Consider the following 21,899-nt stretch of genomic DNA (forward strand, 5'->3'; position numbering starts at 1 on the left):
CCCCACATTGCCAGTTTGCAGAGCTCCCACATCTAAGGCCACAAACTTAGAAGGAGCGGAGCAAACGGCATGAAAATGGTAGGCGGGCAGACACTAAGCAAAGGCCACCCTCCCGGGCCGGGACTCCAAACATGGGCACAGCTTCCCTCTCAGGCAACACTAGGGCCCATGGCATGGGACGGAAAGGGAGGGATGGGGCAGGAAGAGAGGCCCCCAGAGATACTCACTCAACATATTTGGTCCAAGGCGGAGGGTCGTGCTGGGCCATGAACACGCAGTTGGTCAGGATGGTGCACATGATGAGCATGCTAAAGAGCGTGATGCCGGAGTTAAGGAAGCTGTGGGAGGGGCTGGCGACAAACCCACTTAGAGGATCCACAGAGGCAGCGGTGGGAGGGGCCTACCCACAAATCCCTCGGAAAGCTACGGGAGGAGCCACAAGAAATCACGAGAAAACTCTACCCATAAAGCCACAGAAGCCCCTCCCCGCTCAGAAAGCCACGGAAGCGACTGCGGAAAGCCCCGAAGGTCCTCTCCACAAATCCACAGAGAAGCCAAAAAAGATGTGCAAATCCACGGGAGAAGGTCAGCTAAGCCACCGTATCTGCCTGCCGAGGGGCCAGGCCTGATGCCACTGCCAGGTAAGTGTTGCCAGATCAGTGAGGACATCCCCGGTGCTGTGAGCCCGAGCGGTCTGCTCTCTGTGCCACCCAGGCACTTGTTGCCAGAACCGGGCCTGTTCCATAGCTTAGCAAGCACCAGACAAACCAGAAACCACATCTTCCGCAGGGCACTCTGGGGGACCCAGGGTGGAGTGAAGAGACACCCCACACCTTAGGGTTGACTCTTGCCCGCAGTCACATGGGAGGGGGTCAAGCTCTTCAAATGGCTCCAGTTTGGAGAAGGCCAGGAAGAAAGACAGGGGCCCAAGTTCTCCCAGACTTTAGTTTCAAACGCACCTGGACGTGAGCTGCCAGGTTGGAGGGGGCACTTCCGGTGTGCTTCTGGCCTCTACATCTGCCTCTACCATAGTCCCTTGCCTGGTGCTCTGTGCGCTTCAAAAACCCCCTCCTCAGGAAGCTCCCCTCCCCCTAGACCACCTCAGCTCGATGGCTGTTGCTGCTTCACACCCTGAGAGGCACAGACATCCCCCTTTCACCCTGTGGCTCCTGATGAATGTCAACCCATCTGTCTGCTTGCTGGAAAGGGACTCTGCAAACACTGTGCTCTGGGTATCTCTGTGGGATCTCAGGTGTTAGCTAAACTACCGTCCCAGGGTCTGGCCGCGTCTTAGCTGTTGCTTCAGACTGGACAAAGCTCTGACTGACTCCCTTCACTCTTTGCTTGGCTTCGTAAGATAAAGGAGGAAGAGTCAGACCTGGGCCTCCTAGAGGATGGGGTGCTCCAGGCTGCATTCACAGATCTCCCTCCCTGCCCCAGAGAGAGGCTGTATTGACCACTCCCTGTGGCTGCCTCCAGGCTGGGGGACACCACAGCCCAGCCTCAGCCCTGAGCATGTGGCTGCCAAAGGTGACTCCCAAGGGCAGTCCGAGCTCTCAAGACCTCCTTTCTCCTCCTTATACAGTTCCATTCTCCTGACCCCTGGCTGGCACTTACTGGTACCTGCTCTGGTATATGTATGAGTAGAGTCTAGCCAGGTAAATATCCATCCTACCTCCAAGCAGGAAGATAACCCAGTTAATTAGAAAAGCAGCCTCATTTATAATTAAGTCCCTAGTTTCTCATAAAAAAAAAAAAGAGGTGATCACGCTGCTTCATCAACTCAGGGATGGCCTACAGGACTGCCCAGCCAGGGAGGGTACCACTCCAGGCCCTGGGGTCCTTACTTCCATGGGCCATGCAGCAGGGTCCCGGTTGGCTTTAACTGCCAACTTAACACAGCCAAGTCCTGAAAGGAAAGCCTCAGTTGAGGGACTAGCAAGATCAGACCGACCTATGGGCATGCCTGTGGAGGACTGTCTTGATGGATTAGTGATGTAGGAGGGCCCAGCCCACTGTGGGCAGCACCATCCCATAGGCAGACACTGGTCCCGGGTTATATATAAAGGAAAGTCCATCCAGAGACTGCCCCACCTGGGGGATCCATCTCATATACAGACAACAAACCCAGACAATATTGCAGATGCCAAGAAGTTCATGCTGATAGGAGCCTGATATAGCTGTCTCCTGAGAGGCTCTGACAAATACAGAGGTAGGTGCATGCAGCCGACCATTGGACTGAGAATGGGGTCCCCAATGGAGGAGATAGAGAAAGGACTGAAGGAGCTGAAGGGGTTTGCAACCCCATAAGAACAACAGTATTTACCAACCAGACCCCACCCCCACCCCCAGAGCTACCAGGGACTAAACTACTATTCCAAGAGTACACAGGGATGGACCTGTGGCTCCAGCCACATATGTAGCAGAGGATGGCCTTATCGGGAGGAGAGGCCCTTGGTCCTGTGAAGGCTTGATGCCCCAGTGTAGGGGAATGCCAGGGTGGGGAGGTGGAAGGGAGTGGCTGGGTGGGTAGGGGAGCACCCTCATAGAAGGAGTGGCGGTGGGATGGGATAGCAGGTTTCTGGAGGGGGAAACTGGGAAAGGGGATAAAATTTAAAATGTAAATAAAAAATCCAATAATAGAAAGGAAAGGGAGGAAGGAAGAAAGGAAGGAAAAAAGAAAGAAAGAAAGGTAGCTAGCTAAGGGAGAGGCTGTGTGCTGTGTGCAAACCAGCAAGCAGCATCCTCCAGGCCATTGCATTCCTGCCCTGACTTCCCTCAGTGATGGGCTGTACTGCCTGGAAGAAACCCTTTCCTCCCCTATGCTGTGTTTGGTCAGCATTTTATCACAGCAACAGAAATCAAACTAGAACAGTCACACACCCGGCCTACCATCCTATGTGTCGCCCAGGGGTCACGTTCTTCGAAGGATCCCATCCCTATCCCCAGTGCCTCTCCGCAACCAGGCGGTGGGATGAAACTTCTCTCACTGGGTGAACCGGTTACCAGCCCCTCAGCCGGCTTCCTCCACTTGCATGGATCCACTGCCCAACTGTAGAAGATCTCACAACAGTTTTGAAATATGTACGGGACGGTGCCCATAGCAGGTATCCGCCGAGCCCCTCCTAGGGGCCGGGTTCTGTGCTTGGACAAACCTGACTCTCTTAACAACCCTAAGGTGAGAGGCTTGCCTCCGTCTGAAGAGATAAGAAAACAGATGCGCAAGTCAGTCAAGTTGAAGGTCACTGCAGCGGGCAGGGTACTGCCCCAAAGAAGCCGACAGCGGAAGCCCTGGGCAGCCAGCTGTGCATTTGATTGGCAAACGTGATACAGCATTGCAGATGTGATCCGCTTAAATACTTGAGGTGGTAAGCACCGGTTCCCTGCATTATCCAGTGACAGGCGGGAGGGTCTGTGGCCCCTGACTGGCCACTGCTCGCTGACAGGCAGCACATGAGCTCAGGAGTGTGAGACAGTACTGCAGAGAGAGGGAAAAACCTAGAAACACCCCTGGAGCCTCCAGAAAGGAGCAAACCCCTGCAGATACCTTGATTTCTGCCCAGCGGGAGCCTCCCGAGCCATAAAATGATACGCACTCCTCCGAGCTAGCATGCCTGTGGCCACAAATCTCGGTGGCACCAGGAGTTACCCAAGGGACAACATTGATGGAGGATGGGGCTGGCCTGGGCCCCATGTGTACCCCTCCCAGGTTCAGGAGCCCCTCTGTGGCAGTCTCTCTGCAGGAGGAACTCAGCTGCACTCTGGTCCACTCTCCTGCCTCTGGAATGGAGGACTTCATGTTGGTTACAGCATCCTGACCCTCCCTTGACAACAAGCACCTTACCACCCATGGTACTGGATGAAAAATCAAACCAGGCGGGCTCTGTTAAGTTCCAGGAGAGTGCCGCACAGGAAGGGCAAGGAAATGGTGTCATCCTGTGTATGCATATTTGTGTGAAGGTATGCATGTCCAAGTATGCATGATGCATGTGGACCAGGAGACAACTTTGGCTGTCATTTCTCGAAAGAATCCCACTGGCCTGGAGCTTGCCAATGAGTTAGGCTGACTGACCAGAGAGTTCCAGGGATCCCCTCCCAGGTGCTCAGACTGCAGTAGTAAGCCGCCACACGTGGCCTATTTACATGGGTTCTGGAGATAAGCTCTGGTCCCCATGCTCACACGGCATGTACTTTACTGGTTGAGCCACCTCTGCAGCCTTTATGTGTCTTTTAAAGAGCAAATGTCACCAGGGCATGGATGCATGACAGCAGAGCCCTGTCCTTGACACACAACTAAATGGGACATTACGTCTTTGGTGGGGCTGAGAAGGAGGGCTTCCCTGAGGAGGCATGTAAGGCCACTCATGGCTGTTCCAGCAACCAGTCAGCCCAGACAGTCCCGGTAACACACCTTTCTATGTACTCTGGGTGGGCCACTGCCAAACTCCTCAGAATAAGAAACAGGCTCCTCTCCAGAGAGTGGCTGGGCAGGCAGGCTGCTGTGGACACGCTCAAGGATGTAGCTAGAGAGATGAACACAGACCTGAACACTAAGGTGATAGAAGTTGTGGGACAATGTCTAGGTCCCTAGGTCTGGAGATGAGCTGGGGTGAACCAGGCTCATGTCCTTCCATCTGGCACCTCAGAAGCGCCTGGGTGCCTTGGCTTTAGGGATTGCTCTGACGCTAGTCTTTTGTGTATGATGACCTCATCCAAGCCTCTGGTCTTCAGGTCCCTCCCTAAATACTCCAAGACCCCAAGGAAGTCAGCATGAGCCAATACCAGACTTAGGGGTCACCTGAACTCCCAGCCAGGAGACACCTGTTTGTGCTGCTTGCTAGTTTCGGACCAACATCAAGCTGGTCCTTTGTGTGGGCAGAAGCAAAAAGGCCAGCTCTATAGCCCTGTGCACAGGAGAACATCTTCAACCCTTTCATGTCATTGTCCCAACACCCACTCCCAGTCTCACAATTAAAATGCCACCAGAGACGGCATGTGCAACCACAGAAACTGCCTGTGTAACCATGGAGACTGCTTGTGCAACCACAGAGACTGTTGTGTGTAACCATGGAGACTGCCTGTGCAACCACAGAGACTGTTGTGTGCAACCACAGAGACTGCCTGTGCAACCACAGAGACTGTTGTGTGCAACCACAGAGACAGCCTGTGCAACCACACAGACTGTTGTGTGCAACCACAGAGACTGCCTGTGCAACCACAGAGACTGCCTGTGCAACCACAGAGACAGCCTGTGCAACCACAGAGACAGCCTGTGCAACCACACAGACTGTTGTGTGCAACCACAGAGACTGCCTGTGCAACCGCAGAGACTGCCTGTACAACCACAGAGACTGTTGTGTGCAACCACACAGACTGTTGTGTGCAACCACGGAGACTGCCTGTGCAACCACAGAGACTGCCTGTACAACCACAGAGACTGTTGTGTGCAACCACAAAGACAGCCTGTGCAACCACACAGACTGTTGTGTGCAACCACAGAGACTGCCTGTGCAACCACAGAGACTGCCTGTACAACCACAGAGACTGTTGTGTGCAACCACACAGACTGTTGTGTGCAACCACGGAGACTGCCTGTGCAACCACGGAGACTGCCCGACCCTTGGGTTACTAAGTCTCCCAAAGAGAAGGGAATTAGCCATGGGTGGTACTGTCATGGTTTCTGTTGTTCAGTGAACACACACACACACACACACACACACACAAGCACGCACACAATTTGATTGCCCATCTGAATCCAGGAGAGAAATGTGGGAGGGTTTTGTGAGCAGCTCCTGGGCACCGAAGAAGACAAACTGATTCTTGGCATGAACACTAGGTCTCTGAATGTGACTGCACGGGAATTCTGAGTTCCGTTAGTTTCTTTTTATTTAATCGTGGCAGGAACACATTCTGCAGAATTATGACAAAAATACATAGGAACAAATCAATTCTACATGCCATATTTACTTTTCCAGCCGTTTCCCAGAGACACACCGCAGCTCAGGACAAAGACTAGAGCCAAACAACGGTGGCACTTGTATGTCACACCAGGAGCCTAAATTGTCACAGGAGGCCAGGATGTGTTCTTGCTCCTTTTAAAGTTTCCTATCACATACCTAACTCTGCACAGGTAGAGACTTAGTGGGCATTTGAGTGGATGTGAACATTTAAACGCAGTGAAATTTTACCATTGAAAACAGGAGTCCAGACTTCACGCTGAGACAGGCACATTAACTCACAACCTCTTGGTACTCCTGATGTGGAGGCTGGAGGATGCTCTGAGTTCTGGATCAACGTGGGATAGAGAGCAAAACCCTCAACAAAAAGCTAAAAACCTAGCAGAGAGGCTTTGCGTTGTAGGGCGTGGCACTCGCACCTGTCATCCTAGCTGCTGGAAGGCAGGTGGGTGTCTGTGAAGTCGAGGCCAGCCTGGTCTACCTAATGAGTCCCTGTCTCAAAAAGAACTACTGTGGTGCTAACGGGCACAGGCTCAGCCCAATTTGGGAGGCTGATGGAATCTCCTAGAACTACGTAGCAGTAATGATTGTGCAGCCTTAGAAACACATTTAAAAAATCACCGAATCACATACTTGAAAACAAGTTTTATGGGTTGGAGAGATGGCTCAGCAATTAAGAGTGAATAGTGTCCTTTCAGAGATCCTGTGTTCACTTTACAGTGGTCACGTTGGGGAGCACACAACCATCTGTCATTGCAGCTCCACGAGGATCTGACATCCACAAGCACTTACCCCTATATAACAGACACACACACACATTCTCTCACATACACTCTCTCACACAGATATACTCACAACACACTCACACACACACACAATACATAAACAAACTCATACACACACACTCATACACACAATCACATACACACATATACACATACTCACTCATACATACAACCACACATTCACACACATATTCACAACATACTCATACATACATACGCGCACTCACACAGTGCACTCACGTCACACGCATACATACACACTCATACACACACAATCACACTTTCACACACATACACACACACACTCACATACATACGTTCACACACAGTCACACTCCCACACACATACAACATACACACAAACCCATACACACTCACATACATATTCACGATACACATAAACACTCACACATAGACTCACACAGTCACACACACATACTTACAACATACCACATACACACACACACACACACACACACACACACACGAGAGTGAAGAACTGAGAGATGGAGATAGAAACAAAGAATTTAAAAAATAATAAAAACAAAGGCGCAATGTCTTAGGCATGCAAGGCAGATAACAGCCTTCCAGGAGTCAGTGGACACTTGCGGTTCCCTGAGTCTTCAGCTGGTGACTCTGCTCTAGAAAGCCCTAAGCATCTTCCTTTTAAACAAACGTCCTGCGTGGCACAGAGGTGACCCCCACATCCTCACAGGTGGAACAACTAAATGCGGGTTTCCAGGTAGCACCTAGGGTTCTGCAGTTTCTACAAAATCCTAGTGGTGCTGGGACGCCTGCTGGGTGCTCCACCACACGGAGGGGGCTGGGGGAACTGGGAGCTGAGCTTGCAAAGCCCACAATCTCAGCCCCTCCTTCCACTAGGTGGCGCTGTCGGGGGGGGCTGTCGGCCCATCCCCAGGTAGAGCAGTGCTGTGGCAGCCACAGAGCCTAGGGCCTCACAGACCTGATCACTTCCCTGGGGTGGCTGCCCTGGGGGAGGCAGGCAGGCAGCTCAGGACCCTCAAGGCTGGTCTTACCAGATGGCCAGAAACTCACAGCCTCAGAGCTCCCCCTCAGGGCACTTCTGTCTGGGCTGAGGACCTCCAGTGTCCCACTGTCTTCCTCATCCACATGCTTCCCAGCCTCTCATCTGCCTAGCAAGTCACAGCTAGGGCCTGGGGAGAGTCAAGGGACCCGGGCTGTATCTCTGGAGATTTTCATGGCTGCCAAACAGCACTGGGTTGGTTAGATACCTGGAGAAGCAGCCCTGAATGAGGGTGGAAGATGCTTTCAGGGTGGCCACACCCCTGCGGCAGGCTGGAGACGGGCTCAGAGCACTAAGGAAACCGTTTCCCTCTTGCTTCAGCTCTGCTCTTCCTACAAAGCTGTGACCACGCTCTGGAGGGAATGGCAACTCAGTAGCTGATTTATCACTCTAAGGGGGCTCTCTAAGGGGGTAATGCCCATTCAGAGTAGGGGTGGAGGTGGTCAGGAAGGACTTCTGGAGCTCCGTCCAGCCTGTCTGCTATACCCACAGCTAGTATCAAGCATTGAGCGAAGCTCAGCAACATGACAGAGATTCACGATGGCACTTCTGGCCTTTGGGGTTGGCTCAGTGGGTTAGGGGGCTTGCTGCCAAATCTGATGGCCTGAGTTCGATCCCCTGATCCTCATGAAGGAAAGGACTTCTGCCTCCTGACCTCCACATACACATCATGATCTGTATATACTCCCCCCAACAATACAAATAAATAAACGGATACACAAATAAATAAGGACATAAAATAATACAAAATTAAAAACAACAGAAAGACCAAATCAACTAACCAAAGAACAGGGGGCATGTCCTATAAGCATGCCCTCATCCAGGTCACCAGTGGCCATGAAAGGGGTTTTCCAGATCCTCACAGTAAGATACCTCTGCCTTAGTGGACTGCACCACCCCTCTCTGTGTGACTCCATCTTCTGGCCCCTTCTCTGATATCCAGAGGTGACTGGGCCAGTGAGTCAGCTCAGTGGTAAAGGGACTTGCTGTCAAGCCAGACCACCCTGGAACCCACAAGGCAAAAGGAGACCAATGGGGTCCTGCAGCCTGCCCTCTGACCCCCACGCTCCCCATGCACGGAGAAGGCACAACACGCACATAATATATCTAAGAAGTGAGACCCAGAGAAGGCGGTGCCCTCTTCAGGTGCTGGCTGAACTAGGACCTCGATGCCGGCTCAGCGCTGTTGGTCCCGCTGCTCCATTCCAACAACTCTGTCAGCAGGCGGGAATCATTTTTAGGACGAGGTTTATGTAATTGGACGCTAACCAGAGTTCTTTGAGAAGCTCTCAAACTGCAAACATTTGTCAACACCTAGTTCAGAAGCAAGCGCTGCCTCCTTCGAAAGATGCCCACATGAGAAAAAAACTAGAGACCTTAAAAAAAAAAAACCCACAAGAAATGGCTTTTCCTTGGCAGAGTCTTTGCAAGGGGCAGCAGGAGGTAAGGGCTCAGGGGTGGTGGTGGGTGGGGACATTTGGAGCCACCAGAGACAGGGGAATGCTGGGGAAACCGTTTCTTCTGAACCCCAGCTCCTTGGCTTCAAGGCTATTTTTTCTCCTAAAGATGCAGAGGAGACATGAGGGCTTCTCAAGCTCCCCTACACCCCAAGAACCCTTAGGGATGTTGTTAAAATGCAGGTGCTAACTCAGCGTATCTAGGGTGGAGGTCGGGGTTCTGTTTTTCTGATCTCCGCTGGTGATTTCTCACTATGCCGCTTGTCCCAGGGGCAGTTGAGGGGACCCCGCATCGCCCTGGCCTGAGCGCAGCACCCGTGTGTACCCCAGGACAGATGCGGATTAAGAGCAAAGGATATGAGTGTACCAGGATCTTCACGGCCGCTCGGCGCACGGGGTGGAAGGGGCTGAGGACATACAAGGCATTGGTGGCACTGAACCGGAAGATGGTTTTGCCCTTATTCAGCACGATGAAGGTCTGTGGACAGAGGGAACTGTTAGGTCCGGAGACAGCGCTCATCTTAGAGCCCCCAGGCCATGGCTACAGGGTGAGGAGGGAGTGAAGGAAGAGGGACCTCCCTTCACTGTGGACACCCCGTGCCTGGGCCACGAGTGAAGGGCAGGGAGGTGGAGTTTGGGTGATGTCAGGTTGGTTTATATTTAGTCTAGTTTCAGAATCACCCTCTCAGCAAGGACCCTTTCGGCTGGGCATGGCGGCACGTGCCTGTAATACCAGCCCCTGGGAGGCTGAGTCAAGACGACGCCCCAGTTCCGTGCCAGCTGCTTCTGCAGAAGTCTGTAAGACCCAGGGAGGCCTCCTCTCTCCCCTTCTCCTACCTTGCATAGACCTGTAAGAGAGTCCTGCTCACAGCTGGGTCAGCAGAGACTTATGGGTGAGGGAGGAAAGAAAGCTAAAGAACCATCCATGGCCTTCCCTGGGACCTTGCCTGCCTAAGGTCAAAGATCAGCCTCTGAATCGCACCCGTGGCCTGGGCTTTGAAGACCCCCGGTCATTTCTAGCAGCTATGTCCATCTGGTGTGACGGGGCAGGGGAGCTGTGAGATCTCGAGGCTGCAGAGTCATGGCCACCACAGGCTCTGAGACCACTCATCTTCACCGGTTGAGTGTTTGAGACAAAGTCCTATTTAATCTTGGCTGGCGGGGCACGGTGAGCAGACAGATCAGAACTAGAAGTTCCATGGGGTGCCAGCGGTGTAGCCTCAGGCAGTGTAGCCAGGGACAGCAAGGGAAACTGGATGGAACAGGGCACCCCGGATATATAGAGACAAGAGATGGTGTCCTCATTCCGCCCAAATGACCTGTGCTGGCCTGGGGGCAAGGCCTCTAAGCTCACCCAGCCTGGACTCCACCCTCAGGTCCACCTGCTATGCGCACAACTGGTCTCATCTGAGTCCTGCCGAGTCATTTCTGTTCCCCTCCATGACCTAGACTCACCACCCCCAGCCATGTCCCTAACCCTAATCTCAATTCTGTCAGCTCCAGAGCAAGCATGACCTAAGCCTATCCACACACTCACCTACAACTCAGACTCACATCCCACTCTGACCCTTCTCCAGTCACCTGATCCAGGGAGAAGTTCTGAAGCCTCAGACTAGGAGCCAGACCCAGGTCCGCTCTCCTGTTATCTGTCTGTGTAGATGGAGTGTGTGTGTGTGTGTGTGTGTGTGTGTGTGTGTGTCTGTGTAGATGGAGTGTGTCTGTGTGTTTATGTGTGTGTTGGGGGGGGGTCCATCTGTCCCTCAGGGCCCAGGTCAGCTCTCCTGTGTATGTAAATGGAGAAAGAGAAAAAGATGTGTGTGTATGTGTGTGTGTGTGTGTGTGTGTGTGTGTGTGTGTGTGTGAGAGAGAGAGAGAGAGAGTATGTGTGTAGGGAGGGAGAGAGGGAGGGACAAAGCGAGGGAGGGAGGGAGGGAAGGAGGGAGAGAGAGAGAGAAGAGAGAGAAGGATTGAGAGAGGGAGGGAGACAGACAGACAGACACACAGACACACAAACACACACACAGAGGGAGGGGGGATATGTGTGTGTCCCTCCGGGCTCAGGTCAGCTCTCCTGCTGTCTGTGTATATGGAATGTGTGTGTGTGTGTGTGTGTGTGTGTGTGTCCCTTCACACCCATAGCTGATCACACATGCAGCTATACATAAACACATGCACACAGACATGCACACTCAGGCTCTTAGTCTCCTAAACATTGTCTCCAACCATCGTGGCAAACACACTGACAGAAACACAGACACACGCTACACAGGTCCCCACACTGACAGATACACTGAAAGATACATGCTACACAGGTCCCAACACTGACAGACACATTACACAGATCTCCACACTGACAGACACACTAGCAGACACACAGACACACTGACAGACACATGCTTCATAGGTCCCCATACTGACACACTGACAGACACACAGACATGCTGACAGACACGCTGACAGACACACTGACAGACACGTTACACAGACCCCCACCCTGGCAGACACTCTGACAGACACACAGATGCACTGAAGGACACATGTTTCACACTGACAGACAAACTGACATACTGACAGACACATGCTGCACAGGTCCCCATACTGACAGACACACTGACAGACGCATGCTGCACAGGTCCCTGTGCTGACTGTACTTATCTCTCCAGTCCCACTGATGCTCTGCCCTCAGCATGGAGCTGGCCACAGGGACTCCAGTGACTACCCTTGTCTCTCTCTCGTGCCCAGCCTCCCTGGAAAGGCCTTCCCTCAGATCCCAGCCTGTCCTGCCCCACCCCCACAATCAGGCGCAGAAGTGTGGACAGCCTGCCCCTCTGTAGGAGACCTGTGTCTTCCCTACACTCCATGCCTTTGCAGTCACGGCCTCTTCACCCCCTCAGCCTCTCCATGACCTCTGTGGTTGAGGGAAGGCCGTAAGGCCCAGGAGACTACTACTGCAGCTCATCTTGAGCCAGCTGCCTCGGAGGATGATGCCTGGCTAATTCTCTCAGCTGCCAGAGAGACAGGAGGAGCGCATGCTGCCTTTGGGTAGGAGGGGGACCACTCAGGGCTTCATTCCAAGCGCCCACGCGTCTGGGGACAGAAAGGAATCCCCTGGAGGTATACACGGAAGAACCACAAAAGAAGACAACGTATCAGTGGTCCTCCTGCCCCCAAGTTGGGGGCCCAAACAGCATGATTTATGTCTTTACCCCAGAACTCCAAAATTAAGGTGACTGGAATACAGATTAATGGTGAATCACTCCCCCAAGGCCCAGGGGAGCCGGCCCCACACAGAACTCCACAAGAGCAAAGCTCCATCTGTCTGCTGCCTTCCTAGGAGCTACCTAAAGGGTGGGGAGGGTGCTGAGGGGGTGGCAGTCACCTTCTGGGTACTATAGAAAGGGTCCAGGTCTTCCAGGGGCTCCCCGATGAGCTCTCGGGGTGGGTTGCCATAGAGATCTGGCAGCTTTTTGGAGGCCTGTAGGTCCAGCTGGGGCCGGGGAGCCTCCTCCTCCTGCAGGCCCTCACGGCTCTCCTGTGAGGTGGCCGAACCTCCTCGGGCTTGCTTTTCAGCCATTCGCTTCTCGATGGCCGCCAGTGACTCCCGGGTGAACCTACGGAAGCTGCTGGTGCCCCGAGGTAACAGGAGGTTTGCCATCTTCTCATCCTGCTTCTGGGGGCACAGGCTCTCCTCAGGTTGCCTGGAAGGAAGCTAGAAGACAAAGGCAGGTTGTGATGGGGGTGCCACAGACAAATAGCAGGGTAGTCAGCCAGCTAGGCCTGGGTGGGCAGGAAAAGACACAATTTGCAAAAGTGCACAGCCCGCCCCTCCTCACCCCCGTTCCAATCACTCCACAGGCTCACATGATTGACAGTAGCTGGGGTAAACCCTCATGCTCTCCTCCACTGAGGTGTGTGTGTGAGGAGGGCCAGTGAAGTGACCCTCCACTCCTGCCCCAGTGTGTGTGTGTGTGTGTGTGTGTGTGTGTGTGTGTGTACACATCAGTGGTCAAGAGAAAGTGTACCATCATGACGGGATTACTCTGCCCACTCCACACCAAAGAAAAGCTTCAAATGACCCCTTTAAGACATTTCCATCACAACTGGCTCCCTGACCTTTGCAGGGCAGGGACGGGAAGAGATGTCATTCACTTTATCCCAGACCCTGACAGAAGGGTCTTTCCCTAATAGAAGGTGAAGCGTATGTATATCAGGAGTTGGCCCTACATGGGACAGGGTCCTACTCCTCCTCTCCAGGGAACATTCCCAGCCTGAGTGGTGTCCAATCCCCCAACAATCCCCAAGCCCTCACACGAGAAGTGCAAATCAAACCTGAGGCATAGGAGGCAGCAACTGGAGGCAGTATTTGCCTCCAAGGGACGCAGGGTTTTCAGAAACAGCCAGACAGGAACAGGAGAGTTGGCATCCAGATGTTGGCATCCGGTGTGCCCAACCGTGCAGGCCTACTGCTGAGGATCTCATAGGAATCCCCTGGGTGCAGCACCATCCCTAGATAACCAACTCTAAAGACGGGAAATGTGACAGGTGGGCCTCTGGCTCATTACGCTGTCCCCTCTTCTCCCATAAAAGGGGACAAACACATGCAAACCCCAAGGGACGGCAGCACCGGAAGGCGGTGACCACTGGTGAAGAGGACTTCCAACAGGCACATGTGTGTGACGTCAAACAGGGAGAATGTGGCCCCTGGTGGCCTCAAAAAGATTCAGAACCTGGTGCAAACACACTCTATCTATGACAGCAAGGCAGAAGAATGCATTTCTGTCGGGCTCACCAAAACAGGATGTGGCCAGAGGGCTCCTGACTATGACACCAAGCCAGGAGGCTGCACCGCTAATTACCACATCAAACCCGGGAATGGCTGGGCACCCGCTCAAGAGGGCAGACTGGACACCTGCTGGAGATGTCTGCCAGGGACACACTCCCTTCCTGTCAGCCAAGGGCTTTGCCCTGATCTCACTCCATGGAGAATGTCATCAATGACCCCTAAAAGCTTCTGTGGTACCTATGTCAGCACATGGCCAACAAGCACCCCCCTCACCCGACTACAGGATGCCCCCAGTGCCAGAGATGGCAGGTAAAGAATGAGCAAACACAACACAGCCTTAAAGGCTCCCGGCTGCCGAGCACTTCAGCCCTCACTGCCAAGCCGGAAGACCGAGTTCAATCCTTGGGTCCCCACGAGATTGGTGGAAGCAGAGAACTGACTCCTGTGTTGGTTTTGATCTCCACACGTTTGTCATGGCAATGCGTGCACACACGTGAGGCGGTTGAGTGAGGGAGGACGCATGAGAATGTGAATAAATGAGAAAACACAGAGAGGACACTTCTAGGGGCTGGGAGAAGGCTCAGTTGGCACATTGTTTGCCATCAGAGTGTGAAGGTCTCAGCTGAAAGGCTGCACGAGGTAGTGCCTGCTTGTGATTCTAGTGTGGGGAAACAGAGACAGGAAGATCCCTGGGGTCTGCTGGGCCATTATCCTGGCCCCAGGTCCTGGTGAGAAGTCCTGTCTCAGAAAACAAGTTGGACAGCTCCTGAGGAATGAAGCTGCAGGTTGACCTTTCGCCTCCACATGCTGGCACATATGTGTCTCTGCACTGGGACACACAGACATGAACATGCAGTGTGTATGGGGTGCATTTGTGTGTGTGTATGGCATGTGTGTGTGGTATGTGTGTATGGTGTATATGTGTGAATATATGGTATATGAGTATGTAGTGTGTGTGTGGTATGTGTGTATGGTATATGACTGTATGGTGTATGTATGATGTGTGTAAGCTGGTGTGTGTGGTTTGTGTATGTGTGTGTAGTGTGGTGTGTGTTTATGATGTGTGTATGGTATGTGTGTATGTGTGTGTAGTGTGGTGTGTGTTTATGATGTGTGTATGTCTGTGTATGTGTCATGTGTGTATGATGTGTGTATGGTATGTGTGTATGGTGTATAAGTGTGTGTGTATGGTCTGTGTGTATAATGGGTGTGGGTATGTATGGGTGTGCATGCTGGTATGGCTTTTGTGTATGTGTGGTGTGTGTGTATATAAGGTCTATGTATATATGTGTGGTGTATGTGCATACATGCTTGTGTGTGTGCTCCTGTGGTTTCCATGTGCGTGTGTACCCTTGGGCAAGCACAGTACGAAATGAATGCCGTAGAACCAGAAAGACAGAGATTGCCTTTGCAGCATCCCCATCCTTCTGCAGCTTCTTGTTTGATTCACAGAAGCTAAAGGACCATCTTCGTTAAAAATAGCAGGTGAGAGTAGGTCCCCACTTCATGAGAGCCTTTCCCTGTCAGGCCTCCACCTCTGACTGAGCAGAAGGCATCTAGCTCAGCGCTTACCAGCAAATGTGAATGGTGATCCCCCTCCACCCCCGGGGTGAGGAGAAACTGGGCCATTTTTAAACTTTCTTTGCACCTTCCCTCATTGCTCGAATCTGCTATGATGAGCTTGCAAAACAGTACGGTTGTTATTCAGTCCATGTAAGAAACCGAGAGCCCAGCCCGAGGACAGTGGGGCAACCCTCTCCATGGTGAGCAATTGCTCCTTCTGTAAACGGGGAAGCCACCCCTTAACCTAGGATGGTTTGCTAAAAATAGTGTTCTCTGGATCAGGGTATCCATCTGTGTCCACACGCCTGCACCCGCACATGCGTCTGCCTCGGTAAAGACACGCTTGTCGTCTCTGTTGAGATAGAGGACTCGTGCAATCAGATACCAGGGGGTGCACAGGTGGTTGAAATTTCACACACTGAGATCTGTGCTTCACCCTCATGTGTCCCTCCAGAAGACAGCACCGAGGGTGGCCTCTCACTCCCCTGGTGAGTTTGGCCTGTTTATAGAGTTTGGGGGGGGGGTTCTTGGAGAGACAGAGACAGCAGTATTTCCTTCATCTGTAAGGGCAGAGTGAACTGCTATGACTCAGTGACCCAGAGACTGGGTCCCCACATGCTGTTCCTTATGGCAGCTGTGCCTACCTCGGATGCTGCTGCCCCCAACTTCAATGTCACAATGCTTCCAGTTCCTGCATGATCCTATTAGAGAGGCCCACACACTATCGAAATTTGGTTTTTAAGTCTACCAACAGCTTTATTCAATACAATTGATTTCCATTTTAATGCTACATCTTAAAAACCAACACGGAGATCTCAGTGGGTGGAGGACTTCAAGATTCTGGCTCCGTACACGCTCAGCCGCGGAGCCTGGGGTCCATCTTCTTTTGCTGTGGGTGGGAGGACCCTCCAAGTCTTCCTGGGATCCACTGTGAAGGGTGGCAGCCTCTGTCTCTGGCTCACTGGGATTTTGGGACATCCCTGGGCAGGGTTAGAGATCAGCTCTGCTGGATCTCAAAGAGAAGGAAGCCTGCAGAGCCCAGCCTCCCCCACCCTGGAATTTGGCAGATTCCAAGTCTTGCTGGGTTCCAGAGTGAGAGACAGAGCACTTTAGGGGAGACAGGGAACCTCAGGAACAGTCTAAAGTTAAAGGACCATATGTCTAAACATTGCCACATCCTCTTGTCCCCACCACCCCAATCTGGCCAAGGGTTTTGGGTCCCAAAGCAGGTTAGCATTCACACCCTGGAAGCCCTTGGCATCAGAGTCCTGTCTGAAACTAGATTCCAGATGAAGCTTCGCTGACTCCCAGCAGCCATAGCCTCAGGTTCCAAAGTAAACCAGCCAAGAGTGGCCTTTGTGTTCTGGGCTACTCCTGGTGGGCGGGCAGGATCGCCTTTCTCTCTTGTTCTTCTGCCTGCACCTGGCTCTGGCCCCGCCCTTCCTCCAGCGGCTCAGAGCCCACACCCGGCCCTGCCTGGAGCAGCCCAGCTGCAGGATTACAGGCTGTCAGGATGAGGTGAGCCCCGGAGTGGTCTGAGTGTGCTGAGGGTGTGGGGGCCTCCATGGCTGTGGAAGGCAGGAAGAAAACACAGCCACTGTTCAACTCCTGATGCTGGGAGGCTATGGCGGGTTTGGTTTCAAGATGGCAGCAGGACAGGTCAGCATGACACTGCCTTCCTCCAACACAGCCTACCCTCTGTTGGCCTCTCTCTCAACACTAGTTCTTCAGCTGCTCTGAAAACTGGTGCAGCTAGAAGAAGTTTCTGCCTGGGGCAGTCTCCTCTGTCCTGGCAAACTACCCCCAACCCCCAAGGCATCTTCATCAAACTCCATCCCTCTACCTCGGGTCACAGGGGTACATGTCTTCCTAAGTCCCACCGATTCTGGAGTTAGGGGGAGCAAATGGTTCGGCCTCCTCCTGACTAGTTCATACTGGCATCTGTTCTGGACATATACCCCTGCACCTTCACTCAAGGTTTCCACCTCCAACATCACAGCCTGGGACAGACTCTCAAGCCCTGCTTGGATCGCCGCTGGGATGATTAATATTGTCAACTTGACAGCGTTTAGAATCACCCAGGAGATGAGCCTTAGAACATTCTCGTGAGGGATTTTCTATACCAAGTTAACTGAGGCGGGGAGACCCACCCTAAATGCTAGGGGCATCACATTCGGGGATAAAGTTCTAGACCAGATAAAAAGGAGAAAGGCAAGATGAACACGGGAGGGAACCCCCGGAAGCCCACCCTGCTTCCGCCTCCAACCTCACCCCCGTCCCCCACCCCTGCCTCCCCCAACCCCTGACCCGCCCCTCTCTGCTTCCTGACTTCGGATGCAATGTGACCAGTGACCTCTTGCTTCTGTAATCACACCTTCCCCTCTGAAATGAGCTGTATCCCGTGAACTGTAAGCCAAAATAATCCTTCCTTCCTTCCACTGCTACTCTAGGCCTCATCACTGCAGCAAGGGCATCAAATAGTGCAAAGACCATGTCCCCGCACAGCCACAGTCCTCTCCTTCCACCCCGGTCTGTGACAGACATTACTGAGCATGGCCTGTGTTCAGTGTGACGTCCCTTCCTCCTCCACACTTCCAGCCTGACCCACTGTGCACGGGCCTTCCTGAACCTTCCTGAAAAGATGTGGCTCATGCCAGCAGCCGAAGACAGCTGAAGTGAACACTCGTCCTAGCAACCTCGAACGCAGCTGTGGGTACTGTCCCCTGTCCTCAGGGTAGGAGACCAATGTCAGGTTGCTTCACGGGTCCTGGTTTGCATGGGATTTGTCTAGCTCTAACAGTGAACTCTCAGGATGCCCACGGGGGTGGGGGGCAGCTTTAGGTCCCAGCCCCTCCCTGCCTATCTCAATCCCTGATTGTGAAAGCAGGCTCACTCCAGCCTCTTGCCTGAGTCATGTCTGGCATTTTGGTCGAGGTGGAATCAGTCTCTGGAACCCAGCATGCAAAGAATATTCTTTGCCATGTAAATTTATGCGCAGCCCTCTGTGGAAGTGGCTCCCAGGCTTCCTAGGAAATCTCTGCCTGCTTCCTCCATTTGGCACTCTCTTTCTCCTGCTTCCCAGGGTCATGACCTCCGGCTGGGTGACCCACTACCCTGGCAGCCATCCTACCTACCCAGGTTCATCCTTCCTGGTCCTGGCACTCCCCTGCTCCTTCCCCTAGGTGCTGAAGAAGAGGTCTATGGAAAGGTGCCCGTAACCCCAAACAGGGAGACCAGGACACTGTGGTTCATTGACATGTCACCATCCAGACCCCTGTCTTCCACTCAGGTTGCTGGTGCAGGCCAAGCAGGATGTCCTCCTGTCTGCTGTGACAGTCCCCACCCAAGACTTGTGGCCCATGCATACCCAAGGCAGGCAACTTAGTTTCTTCCTTCAGGAGAACCTATGCATGAATACCTCTGTGCATTCATTTCGGTAACTGATTCAATGAGCACACATTTGGCACCCAGTGTATGCATGGTCTTGCCATGGCCTCAAAGGGAACGGTTCTCCCCCAGATCACGGTTCTCAAATCAACTGCTAGTGATCAGATAGGGAAAGAACTCTGTCAGCACAGACGTCAGGCTGATCTGAAAGGACATTTTCCTCTCCAGACTTGCTGAGAGTGGTAATGAGGAAATGCCCCTGTCCAGAAAACCTCCCGCATATCCATCTCTGCCTCCACTTCCATGGCTCCGCCCTCCCATTTCCTTCGTCGAGATCTCCTGTTCTTATATGGGATGAGGAAGTGGTCAGGGCTGTGGGTGGGAAGCCGGCCCATGCAGGTGAACCTGGGCCCTGGCACTTGCTTGCCACACATCCTAGGGTGAGTTAATCTCTGTTTCTCTATGGGTCCAGTTGGGAGGAAGGACTGTTCCTGGAGACCAGGGGTGGTGGTGCCCACCTTTAATTCCAGCTCTTGGGAGCAGAGGCAAGCAGATGTCTGTGAGTTTGAGGCCAGTCTGGTTTACATATGGAATTCCGTGACTACACAGTGATTTAGTGAGAATGCAGTGGCCACTAGCTGCTGCTGTCCTTGTGGTCTTTGCTGTCCTTACCATGTGCCATTTAAACCTGAAGAACCATAAGAATTACGTCATTAGGCCGTTTGTCCAGTGAAGGTGAGCGTGCGTTTACACAACCCTATACGATGCAAATTAGCCACTCGATGTGGTTACCTTTTTCCCACGCTAAGCACTTACTCCACAACACGACAGTTCCCTGAGCGGAACAACCCCTAAGCTCAACGCAGCCTCAGCGTGGTCTGGAGAGGTGATACGCACGCACGGACCGCGTAAGGCAGCTGCCTGCTTTTCCTAAGCAGGAGCACATGCTAAAATTACAATAAAAACACAGCACAGAGAGCACACTAAGCAGGGCCACACGGCTGGCTCAGTGGTTGAGGGCACAAGACCCAAGTTTGGTTCCCAGCACCCATGCTGGGTTGCTCACCACCGCCTCTTACTCCGGCTCTAGGAGGTTTGATGACACCTTCTTCTGGGCTCCTGCATAAGTGAATGTAAGCTCACACAGGCTCCTACCCATATGCATAAATGATAAAAAAGTTAAAAACACACCAGCAAATGATATAGTCGTTTACTGTTGCCAAGTATCATACACTATTTATAATTGCTCATATACTTTATGCTCACAATATAGGTTCGCTTCCATAGCAGCACACACACACACACACACACACACACACACACCACACACCACACACACACAACACATACACACTCACACACACACCACACACAGACCACACAGACCACACACACAACACACTCACACACAACACACACAACACACACACAACACACTCACACTCACATACAACACACACAACACACACACCACACACACAACGCTTACACACGCACACTGCACACACACACAACACACACCACACACACCACACACACACAACACATACACACTCACACACACACCACACACACCACACACAGACCACACACACAACACACTCACACACAACACACACAACACACACACAACACACTCACACTCACATACAACACACACAACACACACACAACACACACACAATGCTTACACACGCACACTGCACACACACACACCACACAACACACACACCACACACACAACACACTCACACTCACACACAACACACACACAACACACACAACACTCACACGCACACTACACACACATCACACACACAACACACACACTCACACAACACACATATTCACACACACAACACACACTCACACAACACACATATTCACACACACAACACACATACAACACACACAACACACACACTCACACACACAACACACACACTCACACAACACACATATTCACACACACAGCACACATACAACACACACACAACACACATATTCACACACACAACACACACACTCACACAACACACATATTCACACACACAGCACACATACAACACACACACAACACACACACATACACACTCACACAACACACGGACAGTCCTGCACTGAGATGCAGCTCTCTCAGAATCTCCAGAGACCGTGGTCCTCTGTGTGACTGGTCATCACTGTGTACACAGCAAGTAACTGGATTATTGTTCACATCGAGACCCAGCTCAGAGCACCTTTTTCCTGTCCTTTCCCTCACACCCTGTCTGTTTCTTTCCTTTTACATCTCCGGCACACCTGAATGCCTACATCACCTGGTAGAGAAATCATTTCTACACACACCTCCCCCCAGCATTTAACGAGAGTTCTCGGAGCAGAGCAGAACCAACTAGATGGGTGAAGGAACAAATACTTAGGTAAATGCTGTCTACTCACTCGAGAGGCCACACCTTGACTCTGGCCCCTTCTTGAGGGGTAGATATGGGGCTAAGAGCCATGCCAGAGTTGTCACATGTTCTTTTTGAACCTGGCATTGTACGTGCGCGCGCGAGTGTGTGTGTGTATGTTCAAGTGAGTGTGTACATGCTCGCTAGTGTTTTGGAGCGTGGTATTTTATCCTTGCTACACTCCCGTGAAGGGAGGAGGGTATTGCCCTTCCTTTCTAGCTGAGAAATCTGATACACGGACATTAGAAAGCCCCTAACCACTGCACCATCCGTCCCCTTCATCTTTGGCCAGCTCGGAGAGAAAGGGGCATCAATGGAACTGAGTGTGTGTAAAGAGGGCGGGTTCATTCCTAGGAGGCTGGGTGGATGTGGCCTAAGGAGGCTTGGCCAGTTTCTGCCTGTGCCCAACATTGGCACTTCCTCTGACAGAAGTGACTCTCTGGCAGTTTTCCTCTCAGTTCTGGCACTGCCCAAC

The 21,899-nt window shown here is 52.5% G+C and overlaps 1 protein-coding gene across 6 annotated transcripts in view; it reads right to left on the reverse strand.

Moving 5' to 3' along the window:
- The window catches only part of Scn5a (sodium voltage-gated channel alpha subunit 5), a 97,903-nt gene that overhangs the window by 67,847 nt on the left and 8,157 nt on the right, over positions 1-21,899 (reverse strand). For all 6 annotated transcript variants that reach the window (NM_001160162.2, NM_013125.3, XM_039080899.2 and 3 more), the window contains 3 exon segments: positions 228-317; positions 9,604-9,722; positions 12,624-12,953. In NM_001160162.2, the coding sequence (NP_001153634.2) occupies positions 228-317; positions 9,604-9,722; positions 12,624-12,899 (485 nt within the window). In that variant the 5' untranslated portion in view covers positions 12,900-12,953.

This window comes from Rattus norvegicus, chromosome 8 (genome assembly GCF_036323735.1).
Source record: "Rattus norvegicus strain BN/NHsdMcwi chromosome 8, GRCr8, whole genome shotgun sequence".
In the NCBI taxonomy this organism is placed as follows: Eukaryota; Metazoa; Chordata; class Mammalia; order Rodentia; family Muridae; genus Rattus; species Rattus norvegicus.